The sequence below is a fragment of the Hyalella azteca genome, unplaced genomic scaffold, assembly GCF_000764305.2.
Source record: "Hyalella azteca isolate HAZT.00-mixed unplaced genomic scaffold, Hazt_2.0.2 contig3531, whole genome shotgun sequence".
Classification (NCBI taxonomy): domain Eukaryota; kingdom Metazoa; phylum Arthropoda; class Malacostraca; order Amphipoda; family Hyalellidae; genus Hyalella; species Hyalella azteca.
This window is the reverse complement of record NW_025933779.1, coordinates 56,757-75,054: the sequence shown is the minus strand read 5'-3', so window position 1 is coordinate 75,054 and position 18,298 is coordinate 56,757. Positions and strand designations below refer to the sequence as shown.

Here is an 18,298-nt window from a genome sequence, read left to right as displayed (position 1 = left end):
CTTCATGATGAGCCGTCTCTCCTAGTGATATCTCTTTCTCGAAGGTTTTATGGAACATTTCGCTCCCTCACTTTTTTCATAACGGAGTATCTACTGGTGCGCTGTACTCAAGGCTTAACTGTGTTATTAATACTTTGTAATGTTATGGTGATTCATAGCTAGTTCATTTTCCGGCATTACCAATTTAAACTGTCATGTAAACAGTGGTTTATGTGAAAAACATTCAAATGCAACAAATTTTAATACGAACCACAATGCTGTATTCAATCGTTTACGGACAATAATCAGCTATAAAGAACATTCGTCCGAATCAACGTATCTTCTTTTAAGCGAAGCAGCTCCAGTGCAGCATAGAAGAGGTCACCGGTCTTCACTCGTTCATCTCACGAGAAGCGTTGGCCCTCTCGCCCTACATCGATTGCTGAGGTGACGGTGGTGAAGAATTTCAATGCGGGAAGATTAATAGCATCGCTTGGTAGAGGGTCAGTGTGATATCACTCACAGGCTGCGGTGCTCGAACCATTCTTCTTCTTGTGCCGCGGCTTCCATGCACAAGCCACGAGATAAATGACATCAAAAACGAGCTCGTTCGTTGAAGGTGACAACAGGAGTAATAAATTAAAACGTTCTACAATTTGGTTAAAGCTTGAAGCTTGTTCGTCTACAACCAACGACCTGAGGTGAACGCGAGGAATTTGCGACGGACGGCGCTGTCTAGATGGCTCAACACTTTCGTAGGTCTATCATTGCGATGTGAAATAAGTTCATAAAAATTTATTGCATAAAATTTTGGAACATAATTGATAGCATCTTCAATATGTACTCCAGTTTTCAATGCCAACAGGTCATCAAAATGTTCTGAGCTTTTTTTAGCAGAATGCTTTGAACTATACTCACTTCTCCAATGGTGTGAACGAGCGAAACGCGTCCATTGAGAATTTAGAAATACATCGTGAATGCTGTAATAGAATTTCAATGTTAATACGTTGGAAGTTGGATATGGTTGGTCAGAAATCGTAATCACTGCATATGATAGCTTTCAAATCAGCCACGACATTCAGACACAAGAAGATTAATCTATATTTATCACTCGTTTAGAATATCCCTGGTTCACGCAATTGTATTCGTAGTTTACAGTCTCACAGGATTCTCATTTATTATGCAGCAAAGAAAACTGATATATTACGCTGTTATTATAATATTCATAAAAAGGGGATTGATTCTGAAGAAATAAACCTTTGATACTATTAACCAATTCATTATACCCCAAGAAACAATTACACGGCATAGACTATGCGGCATCGCATTAAATACCAATTATAAACTTAACCAGAGATCCTGTAAATTAGAATAATCTTGCAAAATTTCTATCGGATCCTTAAGATATATAATCAGAATGTTTGGAACCGCCTAAATTTAGTAACAGGCTTTGGAACATTGCATTTCTATTCAAATAAAATAAGTAAAGAATGCGTAAAATATGTCGGCAGTTTATTTCGACAGCCGCAGCAGCAGAAGCTGCACCTCATGCACAGACGCAGTTCGTAGCCGCGCCAGGATTCATCACATCAAATCCTTGTGAGTCTTCACTACAGGCGCGAATTCTCAATATAATTTACACGACGTTATTTTATGGTAAATGAATTAGTAGAGAAGAAAAATACTTCAAGTTACTAATAAACACGAAATCAATGACGAATTTGGAAAAAAGATAAAAAATTAAAAGACTAGTTACTGTGCTCAACGTACTTATAATTTGTCAATATTATCTATAAAGCTTACAGATAAAAAGCATACGAGTGAAGTTTTAAACTTGTTTCAGTAAAGGCGCTGCATACCTAGATAGATGAACGTTGATCTTGACATTGACACAAGAGTGCGCATGGACACGTTCCTTAGCACCAAGTAGCGGAAGAGAAGGCAGGCTTTTATTCAATTTGAGCAGAACATTGCGCAATTAGAGCCTAGCGAGATGTGTGAGGCGAATAAGAAGAAGGAACAGGTTCAGCAATAGATCAGTTTGAGCGTCGGGGGCAGAATTACACAACGAAACTTTCGTCTTGTACACTCAAGCAAGAGATGCAGCGCACGATCACGACAGAGCAGAACAAGGCTCGCTTTCGATGCACGGCTTTCGCAAGCATTGCTTTATGTGAGGCATTTGAGAGAGCGAGTACCCGCGTTTACGACATACACACAAATATCATGGACGGCACCAGAGGACCCAAGGAGTCGTTCGTAATAGAATGACGCCGTGTAACTGGCCAGGGAACTATTAAAAGGGAATAACTTTATGCTCAAAACATTCAGAAGCCAACAAGAGCCCTTTCATCCAACAAACTGGCAGTAACGAACGAACACTGACGCTTGTCTTGTGCGTCACATGCGATGAGTTAATCTTACAGTGAGCGTCTATATCAAGTGACGGGGTTTCATAGTTCAAGCTTGAATAAACGCATGTTATAACAAATGAAATTTGCTTAAAATTCTATAAACTATATATAAATCTAATACGCAGAAATCAACTGTTAATATTGGAGATCACCGGTAGATGTGCACTGAATTAGCAAAATAATTTAGCGATTCTGAATTTTTTTGCGGATCAAGCTAGAACGGGCCATAAACTACGAAAAAGCCATGTATGAAAATCGCAATTAAAATGTGAAATTTTGTAATACGGCATTAAAGTTCGACCGATGTCCTTAACATTCGCGTAACTATACTCTCATGAGTTTAAAATTGCACAGTGATCGAGCCAACTACTTATCGGCTTCAAACATTAATGAAAGATGAAGATGAATCCATGACTATTTCATGATTCTCACTGAGGTATAGCACGAAATTCATATGTTGAACAACAGCTGCATTTAACCTTATGTCACAGTATATGTTAGTGTAAAGACAAATGCAGCGTTGGTGGTAAAATCCTTTAAGGTTCACTGAGTAGCACGGGAAACAAAATGCAGTTCTGGGAGTAGAACATTTGAAGGTTCAACACACAGTAGTCACAGCAACAAAATTCAACGGGGCTCCTTCCCGATGACAGCTCGAGTAAATATCTCATCTTGGCTAATGTGCCAAATGACTATACAAACTATATGATACTGTTATTTTCCAGTCGCAAGCGTCATTTCACATATGAATAATGTGTTGCAGCGAGTAAAGAATCAAGATTCGCAGAACCTGTTACTGCTATATAGTAGTTCGTCGCGGCCCCAAGCAGGATTATGTAGGTAAAACTTGCGTAATCTATACATGTTAAAGAATCAACTCTTCAAGATAACGTACCATGAGAGAAATACTCCCACCACCATTGTTTACTTCCCAATTATTTTAGAAGACCCCAGCCTCACGAGGCTTCCGGGTAAGAGCGACCCCAGGTGATGATCAGAGAAGAGTTTGCCGATGGCGCTCACATGACGCCCAATATATCGATAAGTGCGGCAGATGCCAGACCTCCGAAGCGTTCAGTTCGCGGCCTACGATTAGGGAGGCGATGAAGGGGCGGCAAGGCGAGAGTGGCGAGAATTGAGATGCTGATAAGATTCATCCAGTGACCGAAAGTTTTTGAATTAAATCAGATGATGTCAGAGCTACTCTAGGGAGGATTGATGATTTGATGATTTACGATTGGGTAGCCACACTCCAGTTATATTGAACGTTTTCTCAAGTAAAAAAAATTGAGCTTGACGTAAAGGCATTGCGGACACGAACTTAAACTATACAGTATCTTACGGTCATCGCAGGCAGGCGACTTGGGTTTGCATCAGTGAAGTTCTCCCCACCAAACTTGCATCGCTAGCTTCAGACGACACAACTTTGAGAGTGGCACTCCTCAGACTCAACTTTAAAACTTGCACCGTAAAGTTCATGAGGGAAAAGAAATCTCACAGGGAACATATCGCGTGACATCTGCATGCATCCAGGATGATATGGCTCTAAAAATGTAGCATTAGTTGCCTGATAACTTGCACTCAAATCATTTGCAGGGAAGGCAAATCTAGAAAAAAATTTCAAGGCAAAAAATAACTGTGAATGTAGAGGCTCAAAACTCTGGAGCATCTCTTAAACAGAAAATACACGAGAATCGTGATTTACTTTAGTGCCAATTGGTAATAGTGCCAGTAGCATAATTTTGCTTCCTAGAAACTTGTTATTTACGTAGTAACTTATGCAGGCAATAACACCAAGACAGAATTGACCCATTTGGCAAAACTTAAAATAACATTTGTGCCAATAAATACTTATAGAAGTCACCCGCGAAGTCACGAAGTGCTGCGATTGTTCCCAGCAGTCATATGTGAGTGCGATGGACCCAATCTTTTAGCACCAAGCAGAGGAAGAGAAGGCAGGCTTTTATTCAATTTGAGCGGAACATTGCTCAATTTGAGCCTCTAGTGATATGTGCGGACTTTACTCAGGTATTTATTTGTGCCAATTTTTTGTAAATCTGCGCCTGTCACCAAGAATGCAACGACAATAATAGAGCGTATTAATGACGCAATGCAAACAAGCTATTCCCACATCCCCGTCATAGTTTGTCACACGCCAATAGGAAGGGAACTACTCAACAGAGGGGTCAAGTTCCAGAAAATTGAATCGAAACTCCACACGCGCCATCGAACCATCGTGAACCATGAGCAAACTCCCTGCAATCGTAAACGAGGAGCAGGCTACCTGCAATCGTCAACCATGGATAGGCTCCCTACAATCGTGAACCAGGAGCAGGCTGCGATCATAGGAACCATTGGTAGGCTCTCTACCATCCATCGCTGATTCACAACTAGTAACCACGCCGTCGGATCACCCGTCCATGCATCGGGATCATGACCATTGATTGCAGTAACGGCTGCGCTACGTGAGCGAAGAGGCCGACATTTGTGCCAATAAATGCCACCAGTGAAAGGGACACTTCGTCACCAACGACGCAATCACATTAAGGGAGGACGTATCGTCACCCAACAGCGCCAAGGACCTGAAGTTGAGGAGGCCAGTGTGTTATCTTGTTATTAAAACTCAAGCGGTGATGTACCTGGCGCATCAGTACTGATAACATCATGCTTTATCTACAAACTTACCGCCAGAGTTTCAAAAAGCTTCTATACAGATGAATAAAATTGAAACAATAACAATTTGAAAAGAGTATTTGGATAAAAAAAATATCTCGCGCCATTCGTGGGCCACTTACACGAGCTAGGCGCTGCAAAACTTAAAAATTTACTCAATATCTATTCGATATTTTTAATTCGTGGTATTTTGAGGCAAGACATTCAATCAACGCCTATGGAATGACGCTGTTAAAATACAAAGTGGAATAAATGAACTAACGAAACGAAGAGACTGAAATTGAAGCCGCGTGCAGCAGGACGATACAGGCTGGGGCGTAAGGGGCTGAGCAATACCACAGACGAGCATTCGTCACCCTCGTCAGCGCAGCCATTAGACGACCAATATGAGGGTCACCCTGGCCCCTCTGGAATTATCAACAGAATCGCAAATGAGAGCTTAGCAATATCATGAGTAATAAAATACCACGAGGGAGCCATGGATGTGCATCTCGGTTTAATAAATCCTATCGTTTGCCGCGAGAACTGCCGTTAAAAGCCGGTTGTGTCCACAAGAACCGATTTCCTCAGATAACGTGATGAGGTAGGCATAAAAAATATGAGGGAATCGCTGCAGTAAACGAGGGTGAGAACAGTAATCCAATAAATAACTGAAACGATGTATCCATTTATTTACAAACATTCATTGTTGGTCACCAAAGACCAACATCAAAATCTGGTAAAGCGCTCACGAATTCATTTCTAAACAAATACAAAAATATTCCTAAGATATACGTGGAAAAATAATAAAACACATACAGTATGAAATAAAATTGAACATATAAAATAATAAAAGTATGAGAATAAAACACGACAAGAACATAGCAGGTGAAGTCGCCTTTTCTTGTCAGTTTTTTAGTGAATAATATAAAAACTTAAAAGTATTTTCAACGTCGGCTGTCTCACCTCTCACGCAGGGAAAATGCAGCTCGTACGATATAAAAGTAAGAAGCGTTCGACACGCTAGACTGCGTAGCCTTTTGACGGGGCATCCGCGGGGAAAAAAATCATGTGCACACAGGAATCGTATTTGCAGTACCAATATCAATCAGCTTCGTCCTGAAAGTCCACACAGCGCGGCGAGCCGAGTGAAGCCGAGATTTCTGGTAAGGTATCTTAATTAACGCCGCATAAACGGGCGAATGGGTCTTATCATTCAAATTTATTCCCGTATATGAACATAATAGAAAATAGCCAGGGTTACATGTTAGACGTTTACTAGTAATTAGTTTAATCCAAGTAGAAACAATTGCTTCCTGAATCAACAATATAAGATTATTTTGTGAAGTTATTCATATGAGGCGCACGTTTCCGTTTCAGTCGCGAGAACCAAGATTTTAGTTTAAAGATGAGAAGCTTCAAGTTAGGTTAGTCGTTAAAGTCATTGGAATAAAGTATTCGAGTCTACGGCGGCAGAAGACCGTCGCAAACTACGTGAAAGGAACAATAATTTCCTCATTAGGAAGAGTGAGTGTTGAGCTAAAGGTCATTTAGGACGAGAACTGAAGGGCTAAGACTCAAGAGATTTCCAGACTAAATTAATCAGAGTCTCTCCGATGGATACTGGCAAATAGAACTATCGCTGGGAGCGACACCTCCGTTAGAAGTTGGACAATGATTGGCTCTGAAGAGCTTTATAAAATTCTCGGTAAAATGGAAAATATAGGTCGGTGCAACTGACGGGAAACGACTTCTTTTCGGCACAAATTTTGTGTAGAGAACTAAAAGGATTTGAACTCGGTATACAAACTTAACGACGGAGTACAAGCACAATATCAGATACAGAAAACTAGGATACAGGGAGCATTCTTGTTCAAAAACATTTACTTCAACAAATTCAGTCAATAGAAGTGATGTGAGCATAGCCGACAAAATCTGAACTTGACAAGACGCGGGAAGTTGTTCCAGGAAATCGGGAAAACTTCTTGTCAACTAAAAACACGCTTTACTGAAACAACAGTGCTTGTCAAAATTATTAGAGGACAACACTAAACAGTTGCCACTACGGCATTACAGTCAAAGTTTTGTTGAAACTGAGGAGAAATAAATTTTTAAGTTCTTACCTTTTTCGGTGATTTCTATAAGTTTTGGAGACTCAGCGCCGATGGAACCAAGACCACCACCAACTGAAACAAGGATAAAAAATTGTTTTAAAAATATTCGTGAATTAGCTTACGGTCACACTTGAAATTAATGGGAACTTGATTGATAAATCAGTCAAATACATTGAAGAGGCTCGAAACGGCAGGAATGAAGTATCGTTAATTCACAAATTTCATATTACAATTGCATGATATTAGTAGATTCATATTACAATTGCAACACTCCAGCCATGAGCTTTAAGTTGGAATTGGGCTTATCACTCGAATGATATAGCGTTTCCTTGATACAACAGAATTTTATCCCTAATTGCAGTGACTTGACAGAAAACAATTACACACGAGAGAACAATACCAACGTATAGGATAGATTGAGATGGCTAGAATGCTCAAGACTCATCTTGTCATCAGTGGGGACACATAAAGAGTTAGTACGGAGGTTAGGTAGGCGGGTAACGAGCGGTGCTGCTGCACCATGTACTGCAGCCACGCCAGCTGTGGCTCCGCGCCCCAACCATATTCGCAAATATTTTTATTTATTAATAATCGAATAATAACTCTCAATTCACAATAAATTAAGAATTGAATTTGAAATTAAACAAATTGAATTTTTCTAAATTCATATTACACAAATGAACTGACTATAACGGTAAAGAGGTAACTATTATACTGAATGGACTACATTTGTATACATTCGAGCAGCGATAACATGAAAGTTGAAAGAATTTTATATGATCAGGTAAATGTGGTATGTCACAGCAGTGAGGAGATGTAGTCTGTAAAAGTATTTCATGTCATGATTACGCGATACACAATGAGACTGCCTATAGCGAAAAAACCCGATTTTACAATTAAAACAATAGGATATTATTGTTTTTTCCTCAATTCCTAGCATGATACAAGATTAAGAAAATTAATTACTTTCACCATAAACGCACAAGCAAGAACACAGTCACGACAATGTTTTTATAACGGTAACACTTCTACAAGCATCAAATTGCAATTACTCATAGAAATTTAAATAATGTATAGTTTCATCGATTCATTTCCTAAAATCATGTTCTGGAAACAATTTAAAAAAAAAAAATATAATGAGCCAGTCCACTAAAAATATTATTGTCGCAATCGTTGGCCAACGAACTTAGTGGATTAGAGGACAAACCCAGGAGAAGCATCCGCGGGACTGCGCATGGAGACGCAAATTAACGAAAGCCCGCGACAAGACGGCCATTACGGTCGCAGTTACGACCCTGAACGGCCATATTACGTCCGGTTTTCAAGTAATGTGGCCTGCCTAAGAGACTTACCAAAGAGTTGCTTTATTAGGCGGACGGCGATGTAGGACTTGACCTAAAATACGAACCTGCTCGAAGATGATGCAATGTTTGTTATTATCTCCGGTTACTCGTTTATGTTCAGGATGTTAACATTCTTGACGCCAGCGCTTCTACCTTATGACGGTAAAATATAAATAAAAGTAGCTTAATTTTCAGAAGTCATCCTTATTATGAATAATGTGCAGCTTTGTGTTTGTTTTATGAATACTGCAATTTAAGCGTAAAGTTAATACAAATTATAATACGAGCGAGATCCAACAACAGGTAAATTTTATAACTAAAGTTTAAGGGTAACTCGTCCCATGTCAGGAGCATCTCTCTCGCTGTAAACCATTAGTACGGAAGAATAAAATAAATTATGATACTTAGCAGGAGCTCAAAGGCTTCCGTGTTTTAGTGGCGCGACCAAGGAATTGCAGAATAGGAAGGGTCAGCGGGGAGCAACAAAAGGAAAAATCGTCCCCGCCAACAAAATGGCCCGATTTGTGGCTCATGAAATATGAGGAGAGTGCAGCCGGCTTTAATATTCTGAACATCCATCCAAATTTAGCCATTTCCATACATTTGGATGGGGCTCTTAATCCGGCAAAGGGGAGACCAAATCCCCTCTCAAGCGTCAAAAGAGAGGAACTTCACAAGTAAAGACACGATAAATGATGACGGCAAGAATTCTAGGCTCATTGTTAATGGCCACAGATCGGGAGATCGTGCGACCGAGAACTAAATTTAAAGCCACAAATCGCTTGGTGGAAAATAAAGGAAACTAAAAACTTTAATAGCAGATTGCCGTATAACATAGAAATTTGCTTGAAGCCAAATAGTTATATTCTCGTGATTATCCTCGATTATCGATTATTTAATATTATAAAAAAAAGATTAACACGAATAGAAGACTATAGAAGAAATAGACTGTGCAAATGGACCAAAAATTTTGCAATGTTAAAGTAAAAACAAGACTGAAAACCCCGCAGAAGTTGCGCAATAGAGCCCATCAATGAATATTATTCGCACCTTCATTGCTCTCCAACTCCTGGCATGTTCTCCAGCAGTTAAAAAAACGATTGATTATGCAGAAATTCTTCAAAAAAGAGAATATTTTTATTGTATTCGGTGATAAAAAGAATTTAGACAATAAAAATGAATGCATTTAATTTGATGAATAAACCAAATAAACTTCTTACGATGGTCGTCCATCTGTTAGCAGATTAAAACTCAGATATTCAAAGTTCAAAGAAATAAAATCGAACAGACCTAAGCAGAAAGTTCATAAAAAAAACAGCCATAAGCAGTAAGCTCAAAAGGGAACAGACATGAGCAGCAAGTTAAGAAGGGAACAGACATGAGCAGCAAGTTAAGAAGGGAACAGACATGAGCAGCAAGTTGAGAAAGGAACAGACATGAGCAGCAAGTTCAGAAGGGAACAGACATGAGCAGCAAGTTAAGAAGGCAACACATGCACATGAGCAGGAAGTTGAAAAGGGAACAGACATAGCAGCAAGTTGAAAAGGGAACAGACATGAGCAGGAAATTGAAAAGGGAACAGACATGAGCAGGAGGTTAAGAAGGGAACAGCGAAAAGAATTAAGTCAGAAAGGGAACAGTCTCAAGCACATGCAATGACTCTCGTTCCCTAAAATTGATGTCAATCGTAAGAATGGCGTAAGGCAGAATGAAGCACGCGTAATTAAGCTCTAAGCTATGATGAAATAAAACAATGCGCATAACAACGAGCCTAAACCGAAGGGAGTTGAAAAGAACATGGGGGCAGAAGGGATCAAAAAAATCTTTCTTCACGCCGCCGAGGGCAGCCGAGAGAAAAAGCAAAAACTCGGCGTCGGAATGTGACTCGAATAAATTAACGGCGAAATGATCGCGGAAAAGCAGAAGAAATCAAGCCAGCAATTTTCGCAGTGGGGAATCCTCGAGGGTTCATCTCCCTTTTTCTCATCGTCCCCATCAATTTTGCGTGATAATTAAACTTGTACTGACAGACTTTGATACAAATAAAGCAGCCGAGGGAGGAGAAAATATTTTATTTTTGGCGTGAGTTAATTTGTGGCTGAGTCTTCAAGATAAAAAATACGTGGAGAAGCATCGGCCAGATATATCTTGCTTTACTCCTTCATTCTTGCAATGCGGCAGGATAATATTGAGAAGCGGTTATCCACGTAAAATTTAACAAAGAATAACATCGCGCTGTCAATCGCGATGAATTTTCTAAGGTTTTTGCAATAATTTTCTCGTAGCCTAATAGCAAAGTCTGGCACCGCTCGAAAATCAATTAGGGAATTAATGGCTTGACGTGAAGGTGTAGGGAGCCTCTGAATGGCAGTCGGCGAGGACCCCTCTCGGGAGCAAGGGGCGGCGAGGCGTCTTACAAGAAGCCCTTCATCAACAAAAAGCAGAACTAATATCAAGCAGTGCCGGATTCGCTCGTCGTTCACTTCTAGGTTAAAAAAATCGGATTAACTCAAGATAAACTCGTCCTTCGAGAATGGTACGCACTGAAATAAATGAATTGTGAATCAGGTCGAGAATAGTACGGACTGCCTGAAATAAATGATTTGTGAATCAGGGGAGTAAATTTATAAATTTATGGCAGAGGTGCTTCATGATGTAAATAATGCAACCAAGTGGGATATTTAACCCCCGAGAATATCGTCAAAAAATATTTAAACAATAATATAGAACCATCCATATGTTCTCGAAAACTCGAAGTCCGCAAGGTTCCAATTATTTACCTGAAGATGAATAAGCAATTAATTTCATTTGAACGGAAAATTTTCAACGCTAAATGTAATTAAATATATTCTTGCTGACGAAGACAGCATGTTAAGGACACTTCACTCTTACCCTATCGTACTCTGAGGCAAATAAGAGAGAGCAACTATGTTAAAAATCAGCGGCCAATATCTCAGATTTGTCGTCCTGCCAGTCGTAGAGGTCGAGCAAAGTTGGACAGCCGCTGTCTCATTTTATTGAACGTCCGCGACTTGCTGGCTAAACTGATGACGCTAGCTATCGGAAATGTGACGAGCCTTCCTATCAACAACGTGAAAAATGTCAAATTTTTGTTCAACTCAGCAGCACGATGGCTCAACAGTTCAATACCAGATTGAAAACCAAATCAGGTAGAAATCCATCGTTCATGAATGAAAATATTTGCCTAAATTGGCAGAAAGATTTTGAAAATTGGCAGAAAATATCGAACGACATTACCATATAATTTCAGCCTTTGAAAATTTGATTCACGAAAAATTCGGCTGCGAGTTTTCGAATTAAGACCATAAGTATAATTTAATTAATTCATGCAGCAAAATAATTACAGTAAAATTTTCGAAGTCAAGACAATTTAACTATCAAATTATTCCATAAATAGTCAACAAATACACCGCATAATCGGAAGAAAGTGAAAGTACAGAGTCAGTCAAGAAAGGTTGAAGGAAAAGAAAACCTGCAGAGGCTAAAATATTGAATGGAAATGCCACTACGAAAGTTGGCACACTGTTAGAAAAAACGGTCCCACTGGCGTTCTAGTGGCCGGTGGCCCCGTGAAAATAAACTGTTTCGCCGTTTTTATCAGATGTTTTACGGATTTCTAGTGTTAAATTAGAATAAAAACGGCGACACGGTGTTTCTTTCACGTGCTGACCGGCCACTGAAACGCCGGTATAATACCGTTAACGGTAATTTTTCTAACAGTGCAGAGGGCGCGGCTGCTGCCCAAGGGTTCTATTTTTTTAGGCAATAAAGGCAAACTGCGTTTCCATCTCCAATACATGGCACCGATCAAAACAATAAAAGAGGCGCTATCAAAGTCTGGGCACGGGGGACTAGAGGGGGGTTTAGGACGCGCCACCCCATCCCAGGGCACCGTACATCAGGCGCACAATTAGCAATGCAGTTGCCGGTCAGCGGCTCGGAACGAAACGTGCAAGCTTTTCACACCTCGCGTGAGGCAGCGAACGCTTTCACGGCTCTCACTTTATTTGCTTGAGAGAACACACTGCGTGCTGAGGTCAGCACCATGTCATCGCACTCATTTGCACATTGAAACTGAACGGTTTTCATTGTACGCAGTAAACAAGCAATGTTGCAAAACAATCATGACTAGAATGTTTTTTTCACTCAAAGATACATTTTCATAGGATGAACGAATATGCATCTACGAGAATTTCCGATATGCTTCATTATTGTGAAATGGAGAACATGCATTGCTAAAAAGTTGGCGATTATAAACTTTCGATGGCTTTCAAAGTTGTCAAAAAAATTACTTTACAGAACAAACTTCGATGCGAGCGAGGGAAATTGAATAAACCAAAATGACCTGAAAAAATTAAGACCCTACTCGAAGGATATTGAACATCACCGTCCATAATATTCTCGATTGTGTGTGAAATAAGCATAATTTACAATAAAGTGCGCCAACGGAAAAATAAAAATATAATTCAAAACATCAAAGCAGAATTAAATTGCAAACACTTAACATCTTCACAACATTAAAATCAACGCAATGGACCCTCAGGAACGAGTTTAAAATAAAATTCTGTGAAATAATAAACAAACTTATAAACTCCTACGAAAATTATCGAGGAAATGGAGAAGCTTCTAAACCTGACTTTCACAAGTACAGTTCGCTTCCAACTCTGACAAGAAAGCAGCAGGCACGAAAAGCGAATGCAGTTCGCAGTTAAAGCATCGTTCAGAGCGGCAAAACAAGAGCAGCAAAAACGTTTGACGTGTCTTAAAACAACAGAGTTGCTCACTCCGGTAAAATCAAGGCGGCTAAAGGCGTCGCTGACACCAACACGTCCATCTCTCTTGCCTCTTATTGGAAAAAAATAAAATGAAGAGCGGCACACTAAGACATTCATATCATGCTGAGGTAAAAGGTAACTTAGGTACCAGAGGTAAGTTGGAGAGAAAATTTTGTAAAGTGAAATGATGTACAATGCAAGACGAGCGTGAAAATACTGAAAAAGGTATTTAAAGTTCAATAGGTTCAATAGGCAGGAAGAGATTTGTAAACACGTGCCTTTGATATTTATACTTTTGAGTTATTCCATAACAAAGCAATGATGCTTCGGTGGAAAATTTTGAAATAAGTTTTCAGTTTGAAGGTAAATTGCGAGATCTGCGAGGATCAACAATGCACAACAGAACAATGCACGTTAATTTTAAGTTATTAAATAGCGTTTTACTTCATAATTCCCATAAAATATTTAAAAATTACGTTTCCATAGAACGAAATTGCGCAATTTTCGCGCATTAGATAGGAGTCTCAAGTCAAACCGTATTTGATTTATTTACTGGTAAAACATCCACCTAAATTATCGCTCCTATAGGGTCAGTCTAGTGAATGTGGCTGTTGCTGTCTCTTCTTCTCAACAAAATAGTTGAAGGTTAAAAAAAATCTTTTTCCAATGAAGGTCGAGAGCTCTTAAACGTGGAAACATGATACCTCCAGCAGGAGCTGGTGAATATAGATAGTAACATCGTAAATGTACAGACATAGGAAGGAGATATACAACCTACTCTCTGTACACGAACCGAGCAGACGCGCGTACATGTGAAGAAAAAAATCAATGTAAAGGCAAATGATAACCCCATAAATACACATTTTAATCAGCATAGGTCCTGAAAAAACAAACTCCATTTCCATCATAATTCCTCAGAAGATAATAATAACTCTGCTAAGAAAGTGCTTTTCTTTAAGTGCGAATAATGATTTTTAAGATCTAGAATACGTTGGTAATTTTTTATAATAAAAGATTATTCATTGGCCGAAGAACTGACGACTCATTCGAGTGAGTCTTCATGTGAAAATTCTCAATTGTTTGAAAATACTGCCGCGCGCCGGTGAAAAATTCTTGAATTTCAAATCTGCAGCAGAGAAACGAGAATATTGTAAAATAAATACCGAAGCAGTCTCAAATCAAGGAACTAATTAGCTAAAATCGGGATCAAAAAAATATTTAGGAACATTGAAAATTCCCATTCCGAGCTCATCCCTGATCATAAGAGCAAAGCCAAGTTAACAACGACCACCGCTTTCTAATGATCATTAAAATCATGCTAATGAATGGAAGACTTCAATAAAATATGAAACTTAGACAGTAAACCGAAGTATCCGAACGAACATTTTGGTACATCGAAGGAATCGAGGTTTTCATCAATCAGGAAGCAATGATTGTTGGCGAAAAAAGATGAGATAAGTCGGAAATTAGTGAGAAACTGCGAGAGGAAGGCAAGACTCGGCCAGGGCATAGCAATACAAGGCCGCAATTAACAGCAGAAGTATTGGGCAGCATAGCGCGGCAGCAGCAGAAGTATTGGGCAGCAATAGCGGCACCATCCAAACAGAGGCAGCATCATCATCAATACTAGAAGCAGAATAGTAGCAGCAGCACACAGCAGCAACATCAGCAGCAGCACAGCAGCAATATCAGCAGCAGCAGCAATGTATTAGTAAGAGAATTAGAAGGAACTCTAGTAGGAGCAGCGGCAGCATCGTCAGCAGCAGTCATGTCATAGGAGCAGCATTGTTAGAAGTAGCGACATTATCAAGAGCATTGTCTACATTAGCAATATAATCACCAGCATCGTCTGTTGAGGCGACATTAGCAGCAGCATTGTCAGCGGTAGCGAAAAAATCAAGGGCATCGACTGGATTAACGCTATAATCAGTAGCATCGTCTGTAGTATCGGTATCAATATCAGTATCAGAAGAAGAATGACACTCAATAATAACGATTAACTCAATGTGTACAAAAGGGAAGAAGCAAAAAAAAAAAGTCACGAAAACGCAATAATTGCGGACGTAAATAAATGAACCAAAACGAAGCGAGAAACAAAGTAAAAATACATGATCATGCAATGTAGGAGGATGAAATTAAAATCGAAAATGAAACGCGTAGAGACAATCAATATCGCTCATCATGCCTGATATTCAGAAGTTTATCAACAAAAAAGTATTCTGATCAAACCATGCAAGATGGAGCTTAAAACAGAATACATCGTACTGGTAATGCGGTTTCGAATACCGCACAACTGCTACCGCTGCAGCCGGAGAATGAATGTATAACAGGCACACAAGTTCATGTCAGGATACCAACTCGAGTTGGAAGTTTCAATGAGCTAAAAATGCACGAAAACGATTTTTTTTTTTTAAAGTCAACAACAGTCAAACATGAACTCAATTTACATTCGAATATATTTTCATGCACTAATACTAAAAAAATTGTTTCTCATGAGCTTACAAAGGTGGGCATCAGTAATTGCGACTATGAAACTTGCATATCAAGTCTCGTATAAATATCATAAAAAACTCTATAATATTTGATGGTCTACTGGAATCCTCAACTAAGTGACAGAACATCAAGTAGAAGGAAAAAATGAAGCGGAACGGACAGGTAACCGCAAAAGTCTTTGTGATGGTCGAGGCCTTCTTCACGCTTCATTTGAAGTGAAAGATTAGGAGGAAACCTGAGATGAGGAAAGCTGACAGATTATTCATGTATTTATAAAACGAATTATATGAACATCACACGAATTTGTAGGAAGCGAAAGGTAGATCGAAACTGGAGTTCTGTCGCTGATGAAGAAAGAAAAAAAATTAGCATCAGGAGATACTCAACAGAATTTCGTGGATTCAGTGAATGAACTGAAAAAAACGCATTACCGTAAGTCTGCCATAGAATGAGGAAGGTGGTGTGCACTGAAAGGCAAATGAGCCCAATAGCCAATATATTTCATTACAATAAAAAAATAGTAGATGAAAATCACACTTAACAAAGACAACGAAAAGTGCTAGACATCATAATCTTCGTAGAATAAAAGTGACGCTATAACTCTAACTAGTCTAACTCTTCAGCCCGGATCGGTCGGTCGGTCGGTCGCTATTGCGCTGCAGGTAATCTTGAGGCCAAAAGCCCGGTATATCGAAGACAGCAGGTAACCGCACGCAGCAATAACCATCACGCCTTTACATAAAAATAAAACCACGGCCGCATGAACCCAACAACACTTGAAACTCTCAATAGAGCCCACCGCCGCGCTAGATTACGATCAATATTATACGGTTTTTCATCGGTCGCCGTTGTATTCTTGAGGTCTCTTGACAAGACCCACTTTTGTGAAGCACTTTAGGCCGTAATGGCGCGGGTCTCGAGCTCTTCTCAATATCTGAGGGATCGCTTCCTTTGGCCGCCTGTCATGTGTCAATCAAAGGCACAGCGCACCACATACGAGACAAAGGTTATGTGCACCAAATGCCGGATCAGCCAGAGCGACCGTATTGAGTTCATCACATTACGCGGTTGCCAAAAATACAGCGAGCTGAATTGGATGTACAGCCAGCGTCATCGTTCTTCTCCTCGCCCATATGTGTTGTGGAGGTGATTCCAGGAAAGCGCAGGATCAAAAATGGATTTCGCTTTGAAAAAGCGGGCAAATAAGGACGATCAAGCAATTCGAAATGCGCAGGTTCATGCAGCAGAACTATACAGAAAAAATTGAGAAAGGTGCAATGACACAATTTTATCGCGGTTTCTGATTATCTGTGAAAATTGGGCTCACTATCCGTGTATATTTTCGACGAAAAACTTTTCGAGAAAATGAGCAAGTTGCAAATTCAATTAAAAAATAACTATATCTCTAATAACCCCATAAAAATAGTGATCAATTTATTCGCCTTGCACATTATAGATGAAATATCCTACAATTTTCAAGCTTCTAGGAGAATTAATGTGAAAGTAAAAACCAAAGAAAATTAGCTGCGTCAGGCAACATGCGTGGTTTGAAAATTTCAAGGTTTTTCGGAAAAAAATTTCTTTAGCGAAATAAATACTTTTCCGGAAACCAAACAGCATGGGAATACGAAACCTTTTTAAGAGTAGTTTTCCACAACTCTATTTGGCCTCATCGTATTATTGCTTGCAATTTATCGAAGAAACGTAGGCCCACAGTTGGATTTCGAATCAATTTCTCTCATAAAAAATATGCAAGAAAATACACGCCTTATTGAATAAATAAATTTCATCCATTTTTGTCTCGCATTCCTCGCTATAGATTTTTTCTTGAAAATCCGGCGGCAGGGAGTCGCGGGTCGGGAGAGGCGCGTCCCCGACGCTGAGGAGTATCGTATTGCTGGGGAAGAAGAGGATTATTGAGATCACAACAGGAGGAGCGGGGATCACAAGAGGACACAAGAGATCACTGCAGTTGAGTTCAGCACAGCTACGCCAGCTCCAGTTATAGCCGCTCACAGAGCATAAAGTACAGACCATTACACAAAATTTCCACTCCACTGTCTTGCCAAGAATTCCTAAGAAGATTTTGATACAGGAAGTTCCATGACTATTTTTAAACAAATTCACACATATAATCTCAACCTATACTATGAAAAGATGGTGAAACAAAATGAATATTATACTAAAAAATACACCAGATTACTCTGAGCTATCGCAATTTCTCCGAGTGAATTTATACACAAAATAATGTAATGCAGAATTTACACCTGCTGATAAAAAGAACATCAATGCCATAGATACCGATTTTTAATGACGAAAAAAGCGTTGCAAACATCATTTAGTAACAAATATTCAAATGTTAAACTATTAGGATTGAATGAGTTAACCAATGTACAAAATAATCAACTTTTCATATATTTTGAAAAAAAAAACATATATGTAAGCGTCAAATGAGCGGTAAAACATTCGATAGATCATAAAATAAAACTAAGGAATAAATAAACGAA

At 39.3% G+C, this 18,298-nt stretch overlaps 1 protein-coding gene across 1 annotated transcript in view; it reads right to left on the bottom strand.

The window, feature by feature from the left end:
• Positions 1–18,298, bottom strand: part of LOC108672684 — a 203,929-nt gene that overhangs the window by 149,992 nt on the left and 35,639 nt on the right. Inside the window, 1 exon segment of the mRNA XM_047879648.1 lies at positions 7,169–7,231. Coding sequence (XP_047735604.1) covers positions 7,169–7,231 — 63 coding nt within the window.